Genomic DNA, 22,054 nt, shown 5'->3' with positions numbered 1-22,054 from the left:
TCGCGGTTGATGAATGAGCTGTAGAGCCTTGCCGGACCAAAATGGAGTCCACTAACAACATATCAGGTAAAAGTGTGAGAAAATAACTTCGAAAAAAAACTTTACCTTGCAGTAGACTACCACCTCTTTGGATTCTTTTTACGAGCAGCGAGTAGAGGGCTTTTTTTTATTAGTTTCCTTTTTTGTGCCCTTGAGCTGTCTCCTTTGTTGTAAAAAAAAATACCGGTTGACGATTATATTGATGGCACTCATAACAGAAGTAATTACGATTTCCCTTCCTTCTAAAGATACACCGTTATCAAAGCCAAAACAGCTGACAGATTATGTATAGACCTAAGTGGAGATGCTTTTATTCACTTACTGTTAAAACCCAAGGGAGTGTAGCCATAAGTAAATGCTGAATAAGGACAGGCCGGAGAACATTTACCAGACATCCTTTGTATATAAAAATGGAAAGAACTGTTACGTCATCCTTTAGAAAGCGCCTTGAAAGAGCTTGAAATACCTTTAATGGTGTTCGTATTACCTTTCACACGAGAATGAGATGAAGAAACTTATCCACCTGCGCAACAAATGGCGAGACGGAAGCGTAAAAAAATCTAGCACAATTATTTCTGAATCCCATTGAGGAGGGAGAAAGAGAGAGCCTGCTGTGCTGTTTTCAAATATCGTGTCTGGCACCAGATTATTTTTAAGCGTCGTATGAGTATTTGTTAACAGCTATGAGGCAATAGTGAAACCTGACTGGCGAGATCCTGTCTGTGTTGGCTTCCGTGTGTTCTTTCCTCCCCGCCGCTCTGACACACTGTCCCAACACTTGTCTTTCTTCTCATGATTATGTTAGCTATGGGTGACATGAAGGGAAGGGATACTGTTGGGACTGAGTGGCGGGGAGGAAAAGACCCGCGGGAGCCAACACAAAAACGTCTCGCCATCTGGTTTTACTACAGCTTGGTTTTCACATCCATTTTTCATTCTTCACTTCACTGATGCTCTTACTCTTTACTCTTACTCTTTTACTCTTTACTCTTTTTCTCTTTCTTTTACTCTTTTACTCTAGCTTCTACTCTATTCTTTTACTCCTTTTTACTCCTGTTACTCCTATTGTAAGGCACCAAGTTACTAAACCATCGGAGTTAGTTAGTAGTGTTGGATTTTCACAGCTATGTAGACAGGTAACAAACTCTGTCGTAAAAAGTGATAAAAAAAATCAACAATACCAATTAACCAGGCCTAGAAAAACGGGTCAAAGAAGAAAAAGCAGCCACAGTAATGCTAACAAAGGTGAATACGACGTTTTAGCAATCAGGTGTAACTTTAGCTCCCATTCTTCCTCTACATAAACAGTAAGAAATTCTACCAGTGAGCAAGGGAGAAAGTAGTAGAAGTGGCAGCAGCAGTAGTAGTAGTAGTAGTAGTAGTAGTAGTAGTAGTAGTAGTAGTAGTAGTAGTAGTAGTAGTAGTAGTAGTAGTAGTAGTAGTAGTAGCAGCAGCAGCAGCAGTAGTAGTAGTAGTAGTAATAGTAGAAGTAGTAGTAGTAGTAGTAGTAGTAGTAGTAGTAGTAGTAGTACCAGCAGCAGCAGTAGTAGTAGTAGTAGTAGTAGTAGTAGTAGTAGTAGTAGTAGCAATAATAACAAAAAATAAGAAACAAAATTAATAAAAAAGTTAAAAAGTGCCCACGACAAACTAGTCCAAAAAACGAATCAGTGTCGCCAGAAAAACAGGGTAACCTTTGCCTCCGCGTATCAGCTGCGGGCGGGAAGGGAAAGGAAGGGAAGGAAAGGGCTGCGCGTGGTCCCTCACTCTCTACTCGAGCTCTGGAAGACAAGAACTGAGACCCTTACTCACTTAACCCCCCCCCCACTGCTTCCCTCCTCCTCCCCCCTTCCCTGGAACACTGGCGAAAACATTACATTATTGATACCATGTCCTCGAGGTCCTCCCCTAACCCTGCTCTCCCGTAGAATATATGACTGATTCGCTTCCATATCCTTCCCTTCCCTTCCCTTCTCCTCCCTTCCCTTCCTTTCCTTTCATACTTAACAGATCCTTCCTTCTTCTTCCTCTTCCTTCCCGTTCTTACTTAACAGATCCTTCCTTCCTCTTCCTCTTCCTTCCTTTCCCTTCCCATCACCCTTACTCAACCCTTCCTTCCCTCCCTTTCCCATCTTTCCCTTCCTCCCTTCTTTTCCTTTCCCTTCTTACCCTTCATTGCACTCTTACTTGACCCATCCTCCCTTCCCTTCCTTTCCCATCCTTCCCTTTACTTCCATTCCTTTCCTTCCCTATCACCCTTACTCAACCCTTCCTTCCCTTCCTCCCTTCTCTTCCTTTCCCTTCTTACCCTTCCTTTCACTCTTACTTGACCCATCCTCCATTCCCTTCCTTCCCCATCCTTCCCTTCCCTTCCATTCCTTTCCCTTCCTACTATTCCATTCACTCTTACTAAATTGTTATTCCTTCCTTCCCTTCCTTTCCAATCCTACCCTTCCTCCATTCTCTTCCTTTCCCTTCTTACCCTTCCTTCCGCTCTTACTCAGCCCATCCTTCCTTCCCTTCCTTTCCCTTCCTTCTCCTTCTCTCACTATTACTTAACCCATTCGTGAATCTCTAGTATTGTACCGTTAGTCTTTTTTTTTCTTTACCCCCCCCCACCCCCCGCCTCCCTCCCCACGTTTCATGTTCGATAGTTCTTTTTTTATTATTCCCCACCTCCACGTAGCAAGCGAGGACGGTGATAATGTTTTCGACCTTATCCATTTGTTTGTCTGTTTTGCTGTTTGTTTGTCGGTCCATAATCAAAATATCTCCAAAACCTGTCGACATATACTTCCACCAAATACACACGAGGACATCCTGAGGCGAATATCTCGATCTGATTGACCTCTGGGAACAATACGATAGAAACTGAGTGAATGATAGCGAATAAATAACAGAAACGTATTGACTTCATAACTGAGGCGCATATTCTCAAACATTTCGGAGCGTACACACCCACATTTGATCAGGCTTTCGCAGAGGTTGTTGTGGGTATTTTTATTGGTTGTTTTATGGGCCTGGTGATAGTCTGACGTGGCTTCTGTCTCATAAACGTCAAAAACACTCATGAGAACCCGATTAATCTCCTATAGAAATCAACGTTACCAGATTACCGTACGCATAACATTGTATTTTCCGGTTTCTGGCCCATAAATATTACAAAAAAGAGCATTAATAGTTACCGATCTTAACAATAATTATAAATACATATCGTTATCATTGTGGGTGCGATAGTTCTTGGTCAAAAATCGGCAAAAACAATCCGCCAGGTACGTAACGTTGATGGAAATACTTGTGAGAGCTGGAAGCGTCGAGAACACGGGCCAATAGTTTCAGATACGGCCTCTCTTCGGGGCTTACTAAGGTTGGTATTGTCAGATGCTCCCACCCCTCATACCAACTATTTCCAAAGGCCAAAAAGGACGTTGATCGAATTCTAATGAGTGTTCTTTAAGGTTCACGGTACAGAAGAAGGCTCAGACTACGACCAGGGTCATAAAAGTACCCCTGGAATTTTTTTTTATTTTATTTTTTTTTTTTTTTTTTTTTGCCTATTAGGCTGGTAGGCATCTCTTCCTGTGGGGCTGGTCTGGTGGCTTGCAGGCTTTTGTGGGGGCCTGGCCCGGCCCGCCAGCCCGTGGCGCAGGCAGGCGTGTTTATAGTGGCACCATCTCTTGCATTGGCTCCCCCTGTCCCGAACTCTCGTTCTGATTCGCGCTTGGACGGCTTTCCGGTTGATGGGGTGGGTGTGGTCTTCAGGCATGGGTAGTTTTTTAAGCACTCGGGCGGTGAAAAAAAATCGAAGTGTAGTAGTGATTCGAAACCCCGTCCGTCCATCACGCGGCGAATGTGGGTCCAGTACGCTATCACTTCGGCCACCGCCTACCCGCCCTAAACTCCCACGAAAAACTAGTAAATTATGTGTCCTTGGGCGCAGAAATGTTTAAAAATATGGTCTTTACATACTCACATCTGATAAAGCTTTCATAGAGGTTGTTTGTGGGTATTTCCATGGGTAGTTTTATGAGCCTAGTGATAGCGTGACAAGGCTTCTACACCATGAACGTCAAAAACAGGCCATGAATACTTAAAATGGGTAACCGCCGGGTTGTGGTTTCCTAGCAAGGCTCATATTCCAAAACATTTCAAGGCTTACACACCCACATTAGATAAAGCTTTCCATGGGTAGTTTTATGAGCCTAGTGATAGTTTGCCAAGGCTTCTACACCATGAACGTCAAAAACACTCATAAACACCCGACGTATCCCCTTTGTGACCGTTGGAAATATTTGTTGTGAGAACGAAAGCGTCTGAGAATATGGAACTTCGGGCGAACATGAAGAAAACCTGCCCGTGGTTCCTCTGCCCGTTACCAAAATATCTCAGAAAACGGACTGATGTATAGGCCCTAAACATTTCAGGGCTTACACACCCACATTAGATAAGGCTTCCGTAGAGGTTGTGGGTCTTTCCATGGGTAGTTTTACGAGCCTAGTGATAGTGTGACAAGGCTTCTACACCATAAACATCAACAACACTCATAAACAGCCGACGTATCCCTTTTGTGACCGTTGGAAATATTTGTTGTGAGAACGAAAGCGTCTGAGAATATGGAACTTCGGGCGAACATATGAAAAACCCGGCCCGTGGTTCCTCTGTCCGTTACCAAAATATCTCAGAAAACGGATTGATATATAGGCCCTGAAGGTGTTTGTGAGACGGTCCGACCCAGGCCATGAATACTTAAAATGGGTAACCGCCGGGTCTGGGGTGGTGGTTTCCTAGCACGGCTCATATTCCAAAACATTTCAGGGCTTATACACTCACATTAGATAAGGCTTTCGTAGAGGTTGTGGGTCTTTCCATGGGTAGTTTTATGAGCCTAGTGATAGTGTGACAAGGCTTCTACACCATGAACGTGAAAACACTCAAGAAAAAACTACAATTCTCCTTTATGGCATTGGGATTTTTTTTTTTTTTTTTTGTGTGTGTGTGTGTGAGAATCGAAAGATCAGAAAATACGGACGTCATAAATATCTTAACTCTCTTCCTGCCACCTCCACCTGCATTAGCTTGGCAGGGGGAACAAGGGAAGGGTACGGGAGCGGTTTACAAGCCTATGACGAAAGCCGGTATTTTTGTCGTTAATAAGAACAAAGAACAGGAGGCCGAGGCAGGAGGCAAGAGGCCTGTACGAGTTCCCCCCTAAGCTAAGCTCTCCCTAAGCTTAACCCCCTAACCCCACGCTGTCCTATTATTAATGTGATTATTTTATATGTGACAAACCACCGTGCTTTGCACCCACACACTCATCCTATTTCCCATCCATCCACCCTGTTAGTAAACCCCTTTTAAATTTTTGCCTATGTGTCCCTTATGAATCTGTTTATTTCCGTTACTTCCGTTACCTACTGTCTTCTTACCAACAAACAAAACCTCCTTATGAATGTCTAGCCCTCTTCATCCATTTATAACCTCGATCATGTCTCCCATCTCACCTCTTTCCCTTTCTAGAGAATGCAAGTTTTTTTGTTTGAGTCTTTATGGCAAGTTTGTTCTCAACCCCCTGAATCATCTTATCCTCCCCTCTCTGCACCGATTCTAACATTTATATCCATTCTAGTAGTAGGGTGACAGAACTGAAACGCATAGTCAAGATGAGGTCTAACTAATGCTAAAGACTTCTCTGTTGCTTACGCTCCTTGGAAAAATCCCAGTACCTATTATTAGCATTTTAGCTAGCTTGAATGCATTGTGCCCTTGACGGAGATCGGATTTCACTACCCTAAATCCTCTCCCTCTCTTTTTAGAGACCTACTATGAGAGTCATTTTTATAATATAGTTATGAGGGGGTTTGTCCTACCTACACAGAATACTGCACTTCCCTACATTCCATTTATCCGCCCAGTCATATAATCTGTTGAGTTCACCTTGGAGAAAACTAGCGTCCTGATCCGACTCAATTACTCTACCGAGTAATTGCAGCTATCACGCTTGTGGGTAATTTAGTGTGTTGCATGGTTCTGTTTTAGTGTTGAGTTAGGTTATTATCCTCCTCCTCCTCCTCATCATCATCATCATCATCATCACACATCATTGCACACCGTCATTATAATTAACATCATCATTCTCCTCCTCCTACTCTTCTTCCTCCTTATTACCATCATTATCATCATCATCGCTATCCTTATCTTCATCATCATTGTCATCATTAACAAAGTCCTTCTCCTCTTGCTCTTCATTTTCCTCTTCCTCCTCCCTCTCCAACTCCTCTTATAACCACCACCACCACCGTCATCACGCCACCACCATTATCATCACTATTATATTCATTTTTTTATTACTGACTTCCCTGTGCATTCCCTGACCACCCTGGCCCAAGGAACTCCAGTAGGCCTAAACAATTACCTGAGGAGGAAGGAAGGTACGCAGGAAGAATCACGACAGTTGGCCATCATCATTACCAACGCTTCGAGCCCTGGACACGAGACACGCTTCGTTCCGCAATCAACGGATGACAATTGGTAATGACCGAGGACGAGAGGTTCCGGGAGTCAATTATCGAACAGTAGAATGCTAGAAAGATATCGTATAACCTTCATAAACAAACTGACCATTTTTCGTCAATTTCTGCACCTTTTGGCTAAACATGAAACAGAAACACGCATGAGAACCCGATTAATCTCCTTTCAGTACTTTGGAAACAGTTGACGTGAGAGGTGCAAGCGTCTGAGAAAACCGGACATCCAAAACATATTTCCGCACAGCGTTGCCAGATTATCGTACTCAGAGCATAGTATTTACCAGTTTTTGATGCTTAACTATTGCCAAGAAACATCAGAAATTAACTATTCTAACGATAAATATAAAGGAATCTCGTTATTGGGGCCCAGGAAACAGTTTTTGGGTCGGAAGTTAGTAAATATAAGAGGCTGAGTACCTACGACAATCTGGCAACGCACAGCCAAGAAACAGTTCATCTTCCTGTGCCCATGAAGAAACAAACAATGCCCCATTCCTCTCTGCAACAAGGGGTGGGAAGTAGCAGAGACACAGTAAAAAAGCGATAAGGACGACTAGAATGTGGTCGTAGATATCGGTCGTGGACATCGGGAGATTAGGTGAGCTGAGATTAGGCTACGGCACAAATACATTGGAAAGCTTTTGTGATATTCTTCTCAGCATTTTTATCCTACATTAAAAGGGGTCAGTGTTGTGTATGAGACTCCTTCAATGTGGTCTGATTAGTAACATTCGTCCATCGATGTTTTTGTCTCTCATGTCTTCCTATACATAATCTATCCGCCTTTCCCTCGATCTCCCCCTCTTAATTACTTCTACCCTGTACTTCCATATACATTGCTTGTCATCCTACATACTCGTCTTCACAAACATAACAAAGATTGCGTGTGATAATGAGTAAAAAAGAGATATTCAACAGTCATAGGAAAAGGTTAGGCTAGATGGGGTGAGGCGATGTTAGACTACAGCACAAGTATATAAGAAAGATTGTGATAAAGAGTTACAAAAGCAAAGATGTGGAGTATTAAAGCAGAGTAGTCATAGAGGCAGGTTAGGCTAGATGAGGTGAGGTGATATTAGGTAACGGCATAACTTTAAGATATAAGAGAGATTTCGTGTGATAAGAGTTGTAAAGGGAAAGATGTGTGTGTGTGTGTGTGTGTGTGTGTTCTCTGAATGTGTTGTCGCGTTTCCGATCCAGGATAATGACACGTAATATTGGAGGACGAGTTGTTTAATTCATCCCCTAATTCTCTATTCGGCACGGAGATGCGGTTGTCCCTGACTCTCACACGCGTAGTCCCCGGATGGCACGTGAGATTGCACTCGTCCCTACTTTTGACCGCTACCATAATCAATCAGCCTTTCTTTAAAGGGTTGTTTATGAAGGAGACAACCCTGAGTGGAGGAGACCAAAGGGACGCCCACGTAACTCATGGTTGAGGCAAATTGATCGATCCTGCCAAGAGGGGATTAGACCCGCATTCTCAAACGCTTTCGGCTTTCGGCCACAAAGGAGATTAGATGAGTTCTACGAGAGGTTTTACCGTTTATGGTGCAGACGCCGTTAAACTATCACTTGGCAATGAACTGCAATGGTGCAAACAAACCGTTGAATATACTTTTACATTTTCGAAAACAACAAAAGAAATTGAACAAGGAAGAGATTGGATGTGCAAGCGAGGAGTAGGAATTCGCGGTAACGGTTCAGAGATAAATAGCCTAATCGCCTCATATAGTCCAAGGAAAAAGAAAAGAACGTGGAATGGGAGCATCATCCAGTCATTATTTTCGAAGGCTGCCCTTTGAGCTGCCCTTCCTCCATGTCATTACGAGGGTCGGCGGTGGGTTTCCCTGCCTGCTGTACTGGGAAGGGAGGAAGGGCAGGGGGCGGGAGTCATTTACTAATTGGTCATCTAATATGCTGGCTAATGGTGTGGGAAGAGTTTGAGGGGATGGTGTGTGTGTGTGTGTGTGTGTGTGTGTGTAATTATACGAGTGAATGACATTGGATATAAAGAAGAAGAATACTCTTAAAAGAATACTCATAAAATCAGAGTGAAACCGATGATAAATATGAACCCCTTGAAGGTGATGTTTTCAGAGAGAGAGAGAGAGAGAGAGAGAGAGAGAGAGAGAGAGAGAGAGAATTATAAATCTTCCTCATCAAGGCAGTAGGAAGCATGTAACAAGCAACAATTACAGATAGATCATACATATAACAAACAATCTCTCTCTCTCTCTCTCTCTCTCTCTCTCTCTCTCTCTCTCTCTCTCTCTCTCTCTCTCTCTCTCTGTTTTATTTTATTGTTTAGTTAGAATGAAAGATGTGACAGCCATACTAAACAATGCATGCACCACCGCAGCATCCCAACATAGCCTATTACGCGCCAAAATTATAAACAGAGTTGTGAAAAAATAAATGTCAGTGTTTTAAAATTAAACCCACACCGACTTAGTTTTGTTTTAAGCCTAATTTTCACGACCCACGTAGGTATACAAGCGTTTTATTAATAGTGCACATATCGTCCTATCCATTGTTACAGAACTAAAACGGAAATAATGGCAACCCAGATGACGAGTAGGCTATGGAAAATTCGTATTCATCAAACTACTTGCAGTAACCGAGTTTTATTTAAGCATAATCTTCGCGATCCTATTCTAATCATCTTAATTGCAATGATATAAAACCTACTTGTGCTAATGGCGTGTTATATTATTAAGCAGAATACCGCTAACTACCTACCGTGACCAAAACATCCCCTGAACTATGCCAAGAGGAAAAATAAAGTACAAAAAAGATGGCGGACTCACACATCACAGAGAAGCTTCGTTGGGCTGCTGGGCGATGAAGTCAGAATCGGCCATGTTGTTATGTAGCCTCTTAGCACGATGTAACTCCACTAAACAAGGCCATGAGACTTCTAATCTTCAGCGTGTTGGAAAGTAAGGGGTCAGTTCACTACCGCAGCAGCAGCGTCCAAAAATGGTCGTCTGATAAATAGGGGTGGGCAGGTACCGGTACCAGTACCGGTACTAACGGTACCAGCTAAACGGTACGGTAGCGGTACCAGATTGCTCGGTACCGGTACCAGTTGCTCGGATTTATTTATTGGATTTATTGATAATTCTTCATGTCCGATTTTTTTTTTAGGTTGCTAATAAATATTGTTATTGTTATAAAACTATGATCGAGTACATCCATAATAACTATACATGCTATTTTTTTATCGAAAAAATAAATATTCACTTCATTCAGAGAGAGAGAGAGAGAGAGAGAGAGAGATCACCACCAGGAGGTGGAGATCTCGATTTCTGTACAGTAACCTTTGATATTTACAACAGCATCTCGACTAATCAGTAACCTCCAGCGTGTTGCAAAGTGATGGATCATTTCATTAGCGGAACAACAGCATCCAAGAAATCTGGGTAGGTGGTTGATCGTCTCGAGAGCCAACACGAACCTCGGATAGAAACGACTATGAACAGAATCTCGATTTCTGCTGACCTTCAACATTTACAACAGCATCTCGACTTTTGTACGGTAACCTTCAGTACTTACTCCGGTTATTATGATTGGCGTTTACTCTAATAACCTAATAACGCAAGTGAATAGATGAATATTCTTAGATTTACCAAAAGAGCTGACGCTTTAAAATTACAAAATTTACGTTTAATATCCAGACTAGGTGGTCTGTTCTTAAACCTATATATAAGTGATTTTACATTAATCAGAAGGCTCCTAAACGTTACATTTCTACTCTAGTTGATATTAAGTTGAAGGAGAGAGAGAGAGTTTTCTTTACAGGAAATTTATTTGGGAATTTCATCAGAAGTCATTAAGAAAAAAAGACTCCTTCTGGTACCGGTACCGGTACTAACGGTACTTGAGTTTTCGGTACCGGTACTACCGGTACTCAAATTAACGGTACTTGCCCATCCCTACTAATAAATCTGATCGTCTGTCGTGAAATCCGCAAGCCTTGAGGACCATTTGTATATAATCTCTCTCTCTCTCTCTCTCTTCATTCACACCCGACCTCTCCTGAGAGACGAACGTGACCTCACCCCGCTGCGTTCGCCACAGCCTCGCTTACCCGCGCTTCACACCTTGTCAACCCTGTGTTTTCGTTGTGCTCTTGGGATTGCGTTTGCTTTCACGTGCGTTTGTGTGTTCTTCCTTGTGAACCTTGTGTGTTGCCTGTGATTTCCCGACACGTGTTTCGTGTGTGTTCGTTTGTGGGTTCTGTGAGTGTCTGTCCGTGGTTGCCTCTGTGATTTGTGTTTCCGGTGTTTTTGCGTGTGATTTGGCTGTTTCCGAGTATTCTACGTGGATACCAGAGTGTTTCAGGTGTGATGTGTTTTCGGTGTTTTTGCGTGTGATTTGGCTGTTTCCGAGTGTTCTACGTGGGTTCCAGAGTGTTTCGAGTGTGTTGTTGTGTTTCCAGTGTTTTTGCGTGTGATTTGGCTGTTTCCGAGTGTTTTACGTGGGTATCAGAGTGTTTCAAGTGTGTTGTGTTTCTGGTGTTTTTACGTGTGATTTGGCTGTTCCCGAGTGTTCTACGTGGGTATCAGTGTTTCGAGTGTGTTGTTGTGTTTCCGGTGTTTTTGCGTGTGATTTGGCTGTTTCCGAGTGTTCTACGTGGGTATCAGAGTGTTTCAGGTGTGTTGTTGTGTTTCCGGTGTTTTTGCGTGTGATTTGGTTGTTTCCAAGTGTTCTACGTGGGTTACAGAGTGATTCGAGTGTGTTGTTGTGTTTCCGGTGTTTTTGCGTGTGATTTGGCTGTTTCCGAGTGTTTTACGTGGGTATCAGAGTGTTTCAATTGTGTTGTGTTTCTGGTGTTTTTACGTGTGATTTGGCTGTTCCCGAGTGTTCTACGTGGATATCAGTGTTTCGAGTGTGTTGTTGTGTTTCCGGTGTTTTTGCGTGTGATTTGGCTGTTTCCGAGTGTTCTACGTGGGTATCAGAGTGTTTCAGGTGTGTTGTTGTGTTTCCGGTGTTTTTGCGTGTGATTTGGTTGTTTCCAAGTGTTCTACGTGGGTTACAGAGTGATTCGAGTGTGTTGTTGTGTTTCCGGTGTTTTTGCGTGTGATTTGGCTGTTTCCGAGTGTTTTACGTGGGTATCAGAGTGTTTCAATTGTGTTGAGTTTCTGGTGTTTTTACGTGTGATTTGGCTGTTCCCGAGTGTTCTACGTGGATATCAGTGTTTCGAGTGTGTTGTTGTGTTTCCGGTGTTTTTGCAGTGTTTTTGCGTGTGATTTGGCTGTTTCCGAGTGTTCTACGTGGGTATCAGAGTGTTTCAGGTGTGTTGTTGTATTTCCGGTGTTTTTGTGTGTGATTTGGTTGTTTCCGAGTGTTCTACGTGGGTTTCAGTGTGTTTCGAGTGTGTTGTGTTTCCGGTGTTTTTGCGTGTAATTTGGCTGTTTCCGAGGGCTCGGTTCTTGGCCCAGTGCTCTTCATTATTTACATCAACGACGTGGATGTTGGACTCAATAATCGCATTAGGAAATTTGCAGACGACACAAAGATTGGTAACTCGGTTCTCACTGACGAAGACAGGCAAAGCCTCCAAGAGGATTTGCACAAAATTTCAGCTTGGTCGGATAGATGGGAGATGCCCTTTAACGTAGACAAGTGCCAGGTCCTTCAAGTTGGAACAAGAAATAAGAAGTTCGATTACGACATGCGCGCCGTTAAACTCACAAGCGTTCAATGCATTAAGGAGCTGGGGGTCAAAATCGCATCAAACCTCAAATTCTCACATCAATGCATCGATGCAGCAAATAAAGCGAACAGAATCTTGGGCTTCATTAAAAGAAACTTTTTATTCAAGAATAAAGATGTAATACTTCCGCTCTACAATAGTTTAGTCAGACCCCACTTGGAATATGCGGTACAGTTTTGGTCTCCTCACCATGCAAAGGACATTGCTAAATTAGAAGGTGTTCAGCGTCGGGCAACAAAAATGATCCCTTCCTTGCGCAACAAATCCTACGAAGAAAGGCTTTCCACCCTTAACATGTTCTCTCTTGAGAAACGTCGCCTCCGAGGAAAACTGATCAAATTTTTTAAAATACTTAATGGTTTCATGAATGTAGACAGAATAAAATTGTTTATGATCGATAACACTTTGCAAACGAGGAACAATGGCATAAAACTCAAATGTAGACAAGTAAATTCAGACTGCACCAAATTTTTCTTCACCAACGTTGTAGTGCGAGAATGGAATAAGCTCCCACCGTCAGTGGTCCAGTGTAACACGATTGACTCCTTTAAAAACAAGCTCGACTGTCACTTCCTTGAACTTAATATTAACTAGAGTAGAAAAAGCAATGTTTTGGAGCCATCTGATTAGTGTAGATTCACTTAGGTTTAAGGACAGACCACCTAGTCTGGACCATGGGGTCTGTGTGGTCTGATTTTTTATGTAAATCTATGTAAATCTCTTTTAGCAAGGTACAAAAAAATATAGGGCCAGGGGGAGGAAGGCAGATATGAATATGAGAGGGGATCTGCTGGGGCTGCAGCACGCAAGTTATGTGATGTAAGGCCTCCGGGCACTGAGCATTGACCTCCAGACATGTAATGACACAACAACTAAAATTATAGGAATAGTAATGAGATAAACAGTGCATGCAGACTGTGCCAAGCCGCCAACAAACACACGCTGAGGCACTACATCCTTGAGTGTCATAACTCGGAACGGTACAAGGGAGGGACATAAAAGATGCAGACTCACTAATCCAGTAGTTCACTAATCCCACGACCTTTACAGCAATAAAGCGTGACCTGCCACAGTTACTTACAGCAAGATAGAAAGCAAATACGTCCCATATTTGTTTCTCGATGATTGTGTTCCATCCTTGCTATGACTTCCATGTTTCTTAATTCTACAATATTGTAAATACCGATCTGTTGCAAGTGGGCGGCCCGTATGCATTAAGATAGAATGGGGTTCCGAATCACCACCTGAGAAGCCCATGGCCTGGGGGGGTCACCCCACGGGGGTCCTCTTCACAAAAGACCTATTGTCTACATTACTTGGCTTTGGAGCTGCTTGTTCTACCTGTTCACTAACTTCATTAACCCAGCCACATCACTAAAAAAAATTTATAACCACTACCCTAGACTCTTTTTAATGGTATTGATCCTTCCACGCCATCTTACAATATGACCACACCAGCTTTAAACATTTTGTTCTATGATTTTTGTACTGACCACTGGCACTGAGATCATTATTCCACACAGACATGCACAGACCTCTTTTCACCATTTTTGACCTCTGTATTTTCAATATGGCCACACCATCTCAATACCTTTATACAGCCATCCTACATTATCAAGAAATTCATTGTCATAGACTCTTCAACTGTTCTTGTTCCCTCTATCCTTTTTGTATAACCCCATCAACTAGGATTTTTTTTTTTCCAAACATGTATTTTAACTTGAATGGTCTGTAGAAATTCCTAAACATTTCTTATTCCTTTTTTATAAGTCATATGCCCAACGAATCACTACCACATTCATCCTTACGAACAGCCCAGCGACAAACCTTGGTGCTGCTGGCATGATGGTCTTGTCACATAACCATCAGTGAGGTCACTCCAGCCACAGGGTCAGAAGCAAACTCAGCACTCATGTCAGAACTTGTAATCAGCCTCACCTACACGGTCAACACAGGTGCTGGCACAACTGTTGCATGGAACAATGTGCACCAGTCAGAACTAACACACAGAAGTGACCAGCAATCATGGTGGCCTTAGGAGCTGGTCTGTATTAAGAGCTATTGGACATATCCTCTAAATAATACATAACACTAATAACGAGAGCATTCCTATGAGCAACAACAATCTTACACGTCCAGAGCAGAGCCTTGGGGCCCAGTGTAACATTAGATATTTATTTGTACTTAGAGATATTATCCACAGAAGGTATCATGTATTATAAAAACATTATCTTTAAAAATAAAACTATTGCCTACCCTAGTTTGGCTACACAATATATTAACTTAATAAATGTAATGTAATGCATGTATGTTCCCTATACTACACTATTGATAACTTTATATTTACATTGTAAGTATTAAGGAAAATACTGGGATCATAATTAAAAAGGGCAGTAGACTTCTTACTATAGATTATATCACAGCAATATGGATGCTTCGGAGGGAAAGCAATATAAGTTCCAAATAATGTGTTAATCTGCTCCAGCTTCTGTACACAACGAAGTTTCAACATTATGCAACACATTAAGTAACCAGTGTATATCTTTAGCACTCATCAGTTTCCATCATGTCAATAAATACAAACAGCTCCATCTACTCTATCAAAACAGTATAAAAATGTAAACCCTAATCCAGTCACTCTCACACTATAATTCCTACATACAATACATTTGGACCAAAGTCAGTACACACACATAACCATTATCTTACATGAGAAAATACAGTTTTCATCCATTCACCCACATAAAGCACCACCTTCAGGTTCCTACACCACAAGAAAAGTGTATCAACCACTTCACACAAGAATAATTCCTGTCCATTTTTTTCCAGTTGAATATTGTTTGTATATTTTCTTTATATTCAAGTAAAGAAGTACCACCTATAACCACACACACTTTAGAGTATCGCACACAACCATCCACACAAAGGAATACTTCAACTCACACAGATGAAGGAACAGCAAGCAACCTTCTGATCGAACAAGTTGCCATTACAACCCTCACATATAGAAGGATTTACACTCATCGACTCACAAAGATATGATAACCACTTGAACATACACAAACTTGCACATGTAACTTTATGATCACACAAATTATCATTCAAACTCTCACATACATTAGGAAAGCTGATGTACTATAGTCAGTTCACCCAAATCTGAAGTGAGCATTATCATGCCATGGCAACCTGCTGCCACACGGCGTGTCCGATTTTGTGGATAACGTATGCTAGCCTACGCATAGTAAACAGTCGTCAGTGTCAATAATATACAGGCAGCAATAACAAATACCATCAATTATAGTCGATTTTCAGTTAAAAATTATTAGTAATGTCGTAAATAGCTGTTTTGTTAATTTAAAGCCTGCTAATTTTCTTGGTGATGGACAGCTTCAAGGCTGTTTAATAATAATAATCAGTGATCTTGTAAATTAACATAACAGCTATTTGCGACATTACTATTCTTTAACTGAAAATTGGTTATAATTGATAGTATCTGTTATTGCTCCCTGCATATTATTGACACTGACGACTGTTTACTATGCGTAGGCAAGAATACGGTATCCACAAAATCAGATATGCCACGTAACAGCAGGTTGCCAGCGCACAATAATGCTCACTTCAGACTTGGGTGAACCGACTATAACACCCCATCCTCTCTCACCCCCTGAAAAGCTTCAACACACACAAACTTGCACACAAAGCACCATAGCCATTGAAAGAAACAATCACACTCACTTTCACATTACTTCACAAATACAAAAACATGACAAGACATAACAAGCACTCCAAACACACAAACATACCCAAACCACACTCATCCAAACTCACACAAGACTTCCACACCTTCTCCCCACTCACAAAAGCTGTCATACCACAACCAGGGATGGAGTGCATACAAGAGCTGTGTATTTGAATATGAATATGAATCCTATAAATTCCAACGAATGCGAACAAGAATTCGAATACACTGAAATTATTTAATTTGAATACAAATACAAATGCTTCTTGAAAGTCTTCATGACTACATTCTTTGAAATATTCAACAGGTTATTCGCAGAATACTAATACTTTTCCCTTGTATTCAAATACGAATGAGAATACTTTGCTTTCTATCAATAATCATTTGAATAAGAATACACCCAAATACAGTATTTGAATGTAGTATTCGAATACAAATATCGAATATGAATACGTACTCCATCCCTGACCGCAACTCTGCCCTTTCACACTGTAGGGACACATACAAACTATTACAACCCAACTCTATGATTCTATGATGCAGGGAACACATGATCCTCCTAAACACATACCAAAAGAGAGCAGGAAAGGAGGTCATATAATCCACCCTTTGCCTCCTTCCTTTCCTGGTGGGCTAATCATCCAGTGAGCCCATGTAGTCTTGGTATAAGAGCATGTAGGCGTTCTTCTCTTCCTGAGTCATGCGAGCAATGAGGGCGTTGTCCACCTCTGTGATGGCCACCTGTTCCCCTGCCACACTCACTGTTGGCACTGAGTCATCGTCCTCATCATCATCTGAGTCTCCAAGATCTATCACCTCCTCCACTGGGTTGTCTGTAGGAGATAGAGAGAGAGAGAGAGTGTTTGGTGAGTATTCATATTTCAGTTAAGAGAGGAGTTTAGCTAATTGTTGTCATGGTTAACACATTGAGTATCTGAAGAGAGGTGTGGACAGTATTGGTCGCTGCCTCGCCTCTTGGGAAAGTAAAGTTTGTTAGGAAAAAAAGTAATGGAAAATAAGGACTATAAAATACATATCTATGATTTTGTATGAGTTTATAATTAAAAACAGTGATAATAAAAACATAACTACTTATTTAGACAAAAATAACTTAACATTTTGTAAACAAAACATCAGTGGGCAATCCCTGATAGGAGAACTGTAATAATCACTTTAAAAGTAGAAAACATTCAACGTACATATGTAAATGCAACATTTACATAAGGAATCTGTTCTCACACTCACTCTTTGGCTGAACACCAAACGCTGGGCCAGAGGTAGCAGGCGTAGGCCTGGATCCTGTGTTTTTTCTTCTGGCTGCTTCATCTCCACTGTCATCTGAGTCACTGTCTGATGCACGACGCGACCGTCCCTTCTTGGCATGCCGCTCGTGGGTCTGAAGCAGCACCATGACATCATCTGCCCCACTGGCATCCCCGCTGCCCTGCTGCGGGTGACTGCTGGATGAGGGCACTGCCTTGCTTTCATTCTGGAAACAAAGAGATACAGACAGCTGAGGTTAGGGACTGGGCACTCCTTGACTTTTTGGTTCAGGAGGTTGGTGTTAGGGACTGGGCCCTCCTCAACAATTTTTATTTAGACTGTAGGGTTAAGTTACATAAGTACTTGGGTCCCCTGGACTATTTTTACCAAGAACATCCCTCAAACTAGTCAAATGAGCTTTTCTAACTCTACAATCTAATTCTGCAGGAAACAGGTTCACCACTGATCATGACCAAGGGTTAAGTAAAGAGACAAAATATAAATCAGTTCAGGACACATGTGGGGAGCCTAGGATGGTGCTTACTGTATGGTGTGACATGTCAGGTTGTTTAAACTATTCATTGCAGTCTACAAAAGTATCAGCACAAGCCATAAAAAAAGATGTTGCAAAGATATATCACATCACAAATGACATAAATTTTGTAATGCTTCACCAAATAACACATGGCAGTATATCCTTAGACAGAGCTAAAAACACTTTTGAGGTATACTTATGAGAAATAATAATCTATGTGTAACAGCATCTAGTAGTATGGTGAGGATGCAAAGGCAGTGCATTAACCAAATAAAATCATACAAGAACAGAAAAGAAGGGAAGAGGACATGAATAGTACAGGCTCTTGGACCTCTCCTACCTGTGAATTGGAGGTGTCTGAGGTAGTGATGTTGGTGGTGATGAGTGAGGTGGCATCCGAGAGCCAGATGGGCTTCTCCTTGGTCTGTACAGTCTCCTCACCAGTTCCGTCAGCATTGATGTTTACGTCTATCGAGCCTTCAACCTGTGCACACAAAAAAAAAATTAAATAAATAAATAAATAAATAAATAAATAAATAAAATAACAAAGATGAAGATTAAGAGCTATGCAGTGTGAACCTTACAATAATTGAAAAAGAAAAATTCTCCCTTTTTAATCCAACCAAGATTGATGGAATCCTTAAACTTTTCAAATTTGGTAGTGCGACAGCATTTGAAAATACTTTAATATGTATTTTAAATATATGATAAACTAAAGGGGAACTGGATCACAAATCTGATGATACTGTTAATGCTACTGAAAGAAAAACGGGGCTTCATAGTGTGCCTCTTACCTGGAATCCTGATCTCTTGGTGGCATCCCCGGACCAGATACGAGAACCATCACTGCCAGGACCCTTGTTGAGCTTGGCTTGTCTGCAAGAGTGAAGTTTGTTAGTTTAGTTCTGGGTATCTTGAAAACATTGTGGTCTGAATATTAAGGGCTTCATTAAGACTGAATTAAATAAATGTCTATCCTTAAAATCATGAAGCAAGACAAATACAATTAAGTGGTCAACAGAAAATGAGTTTGGTATACTGACAAAGGTATGGCTGTAGTCATATGGATAATTCTATTAAATTACAAGCAAAAACTGATTCATTTCAGCCTTACCCTGGTTTCTTGATGTCACTGAAGTCTTTGGGTTGTGGCTCTGAGAACTTTGCTGCCAGTTTAATATTTTCAACCTGTAACCAAGAAAACAAAATGATAAATACCATCCCAATTCCCAATACGTGAGTTTATTGCAGCAATTATTTACCTGATGTGCCACTATACATCATACATTCAAACATAAAAAAAGGTTAATTATAAAAGATGCTAAAAAGTTATATAAATTAATTAAAAATTAGTTATACTTGATTGAAAGAACCAAAGGACATCATTCTTTTGTAACTTATACATACTCAAAGGTGATAAGATCAACCCACACACTATCACTCGTCCCTCACCTCTCTCAGAAGATTGAACAGTGGCTCCATCTGCTCATTAAACTTGGTGAGGAGGAGGCGGGTGTCGTGGCGTGGCATCCCTGACATGTCTTCCTGCACCTCCTGCTTACAGATGATGCACAGCAGTTGCCCAGTTGTTATATCAAGCAGCTGATCAGCCTGTGAGAGAGTCAATGTGTGGTGCTCTCTCATAAATTAAATTTCTCCCAAAATGCTTTTACATTAATATAATGATTATCTGCCACTTTGCTAGAGTCAATATGATTACGCTGATTAAATTCAATTATGCAGAGGTTCCTTGGATGATATATTCAAATCTATACTTGGCAAAAAAAGAGCTGCACATAAGACACAAGAATGGAGTCATTATTGGGAGGCAAAATAGTTACGTAAAACGAGCCGCACCTCCAGGTCAGTGTAGGCTCGCTGGCAGTAGTTACAGATGAAGGAAGCTCGGCTGGTCTGGTCTCGCTCCTCCATCTCCAGCTTCTTCCTCATGTGATCCAGTTTGTACTTTACAACATTAACAAAACTCTGCAAAGGGGAAAAATAATGGCAGGTCTATTGATATCATGATCTAATTATAATCCGTAACATGTAACTCCATAGGCTCCCCTCCTGCTGTACACAATGATCAATTTTAAGGATCAGCTCGACAAAGGTAGGTGTTGTTGTGAATTTTCAATGACTGTTGCTACAATATCCGGGAAAAACTGCTGTTGAAGGCTATGGAAAGTCATTTGAACTTCAACTGGCTGACTGAAATCATTAATAAGATTATATCATAAGGTACTATACTTGCACTCTTTACTTAACATGTCCCATCAGTGGCTTACCTTGTAGTTAATGAAATAATACTGTTCCTTCTGAGTTTTGTTGTCCTCAAGGGTGACCATCTTCATACGCGCCTGAATGAAGCGGTCAGCCCGCAGTGTACTGATCCTCTGCCTCAGCATCTTACGGTCAAACTTCAGCAGGTCACACAGGTCCTCCTCACTCATGCCTGCAGTACAGGTTATTCCTGATCACTACTCAATGTAGGTTCCCTTCACAGAGATCCTACTTGTGACCTTCTAGCATATAGATGTATAAGTAAGTCACCCTTCACCAATGCATCAACAAAAAAAAATTAATGGACTTCATTCTCCTATATTTTCCTCATAAATGATGAGATCGCAAAACTTGTTACTAACACGTTAAAAATAACTCTGAACTTGCATCTCTCCTCTTTTAATACAAAGTTCACTCTAATGCATTAACCAGTAGCTCCTCACAGCCCACTACACCAAACTTACAGAAGTTGCGGACCAGCATGTCAACAATAAGGATGTCCTCAGTGGTGTAGAAGCCGCGCACAACCAACCGCACCAACATCTGCAGCTTCTGCGGCACTTCCATCAACACCTCCCCATCCATCCTGGACCCTTTTTCTTGTCACCTGTAAATTAATAATGAAAAAGTAATCTATTGCCACTTAATTTGTTCATAACTATTTGTGAGCACATATAATCCCACCTAAACATAATGGATATTAGTATTTTATTGCCATGGAAGAGTGATGGTGAGACCGCATCAAAAGATTAACAAAACCCAACTACGTGATAATGAGATAGTTACTTTAGAACACCAAAATTGTTTATTGATCTATTAAAATACCTGTCACAGTCCAGAGTTTGAAACCATTTTTTTATTTTATGACTCTTTCGTACTCTTCATCTTTCTTTGTAACCATCTCTTGTGGAACTAGCTCATATCTGAAAAGTTTTTTTCCTTTACTGAAACTCACCTCAGCTCGCTGATGTTAGGTTAGGATAGATTTGTGATTTGAATAATGGTGATAAACACTTCTGATCTGCTTCACTATGGGCTGTTTTCAATATGGCAGTCGAGGATGAGGGGGCAGCTCATTTCAGTGGTGCCTGAGTCCACTTTGTTCATGGTCTTGTGAGGGTCTCAGTGCTTATCTATTCCTCATAACTGTGTATTGAAAAAAAAAATGTACAAACTGGATGAACCAAGACCAAATAAATTATTAAAGAAGCTAAGATTATGAGCAGATCGTGTTGACAACCAGAAGTGCCACCACCACCGTTAACACAGGTGCGGTCAAGGGCTGGATTCGCAGACATAACCTCCTCCGGGACGTCACCTGAGAGCACTAGGTCAATAAAATTTTGAAAACATCCTAACCTGACTGGTCCACTCAGATTGGGCCACCAGAATGTTTAACGAATGAATAACACCCAAGAAAGACCTGAGCCGCCGCTCCACACGTCCGGTGCAAGCATACTCACCTTAGCTTATCGTATTACTGTCCTTCTGGAGCACCCCTAACTCATGTAAGGCTGAACACCCCCACACGGCAACCACCGGTGAAACACGGCACGTAACAGCAGGGCAATACATGCACGGTGCGGGAGGCGAGTCGGGCTTTGTTGATGTTTGGCTCACGCTCCTCAACACCCAACAGCTGTATTTCATTTTAACGGAGGCAAGCCTTGGGTGCTGTTGACTTACCTGGCGTAGTATACAAAATATTCTTTAACATATTCCTAACTTTCTACATCAAGGCTTGGTTCAGTAAACAATTATGACTTATCGGTATTATAATGCGGATTTAATGTTACAATATCCACTTCGGCTTCACGAGGGTGTCGCTCTTTTATTAGGCGATACTATGATAATTACTGAAACCAATAATATAAAGTCCTAAACTAAGTGGTACGTGGGGTTAAAGCATCAGAATATATAAGCCTCCATGGTGAAATGGTACGCGT

The 22,054-nt window shown here is 41.5% G+C and overlaps 2 protein-coding genes and 1 long non-coding RNA gene across 4 annotated transcripts in view; 1 reads left to right on the top strand and 2 right to left on the bottom strand.

Annotated features, from left to right (window-relative positions):
- Window positions 1–9,545, bottom strand: part of LOC127003313 (putative ammonium transporter 3) — a 53,966-nt gene extending 44,421 nt beyond the window's left edge. The window contains exon 1 of the mRNA XM_050869803.1: window positions 9,377–9,545. The gene's annotated coding sequence lies outside the window, so the exon portion shown is untranslated. The remainder of the gene's footprint in view (window positions 1–9,376) is intronic.
- On the top strand, window positions 7,015–15,101 carry LOC127003315 (uncharacterized). The gene is made up of 2 exons (XR_007757034.1): window positions 7,015–7,161; window positions 14,103–15,101. It is a non-coding gene; the product is annotated as an uncharacterized LOC127003315 (long non-coding RNA).
- On the bottom strand, window positions 14,199–21,758 carry LOC127003314 (general transcription factor IIE subunit 1-like). 2 transcript variants are annotated; one of them, XM_050869805.1, is made up of 11 exons: window positions 21,572–21,758; window positions 21,064–21,254; window positions 20,573–20,715; window positions 20,114–20,280; window positions 19,683–19,811; window positions 19,278–19,436; window positions 18,940–19,013; window positions 18,620–18,701; window positions 18,166–18,309; window positions 17,273–17,516; window positions 14,199–16,860 (listed from the first exon to the last, which is right to left on the bottom strand). In XM_050869805.1, the coding sequence occupies exons 3-11, from the start codon at window positions 20,691–20,693 to the stop codon at window positions 16,661–16,663; spliced, it is 1,320 nt and encodes a 439-aa protein (XP_050725762.1). In that variant the 5' UTR covers window positions 20,694–20,715; window positions 21,064–21,254; window positions 21,572–21,758; the 3' UTR covers window positions 14,199–16,660. The 2 variants fall into 2 exon arrangements, with proteins under 2 accessions (XP_050725762.1, XP_050725761.1); XM_050869804.1 differs by lacking the exon at window positions 21,064–21,254 and having other exon boundaries at window positions 21,572–21,756.
- Between the last annotated feature and the right edge of the window lie 296 nt (window positions 21,759–22,054).

The sequence above is a fragment of the Eriocheir sinensis genome, chromosome 25, assembly GCF_024679095.1.
Source record: "Eriocheir sinensis breed Jianghai 21 chromosome 25, ASM2467909v1, whole genome shotgun sequence".
Taxonomy (NCBI): domain Eukaryota; kingdom Metazoa; phylum Arthropoda; class Malacostraca; order Decapoda; family Varunidae; genus Eriocheir; species Eriocheir sinensis.
This window is presented reverse-complemented; position numbering and strand designations above follow the sequence as displayed.

Excerpts from the sequence above, each read along its gene's own strand:
- LOC127003314 (XM_050869805.1), bottom strand. The coding sequence starts at position 20,693 with ATGGATGGGGAGGTGTTGATGGAAGTGCCGCAGAAGCTGCAGATGTTG. Across the intron at positions 20,281-20,572 it reads CATGCTGGTCCGCAACTTCT|GCATGAGTGAGGAGGACCTG; the intron begins GTAAGTTTGGTG and ends CCTGTACTGCAG. Across the intron at positions 18,702-18,939 it reads AGTGACATCAAGAAACCAGG|ACAAGCCAAGCTCAACAAGG; the intron begins GTAAGGCTGAAA and ends TCACTCTTGCAG.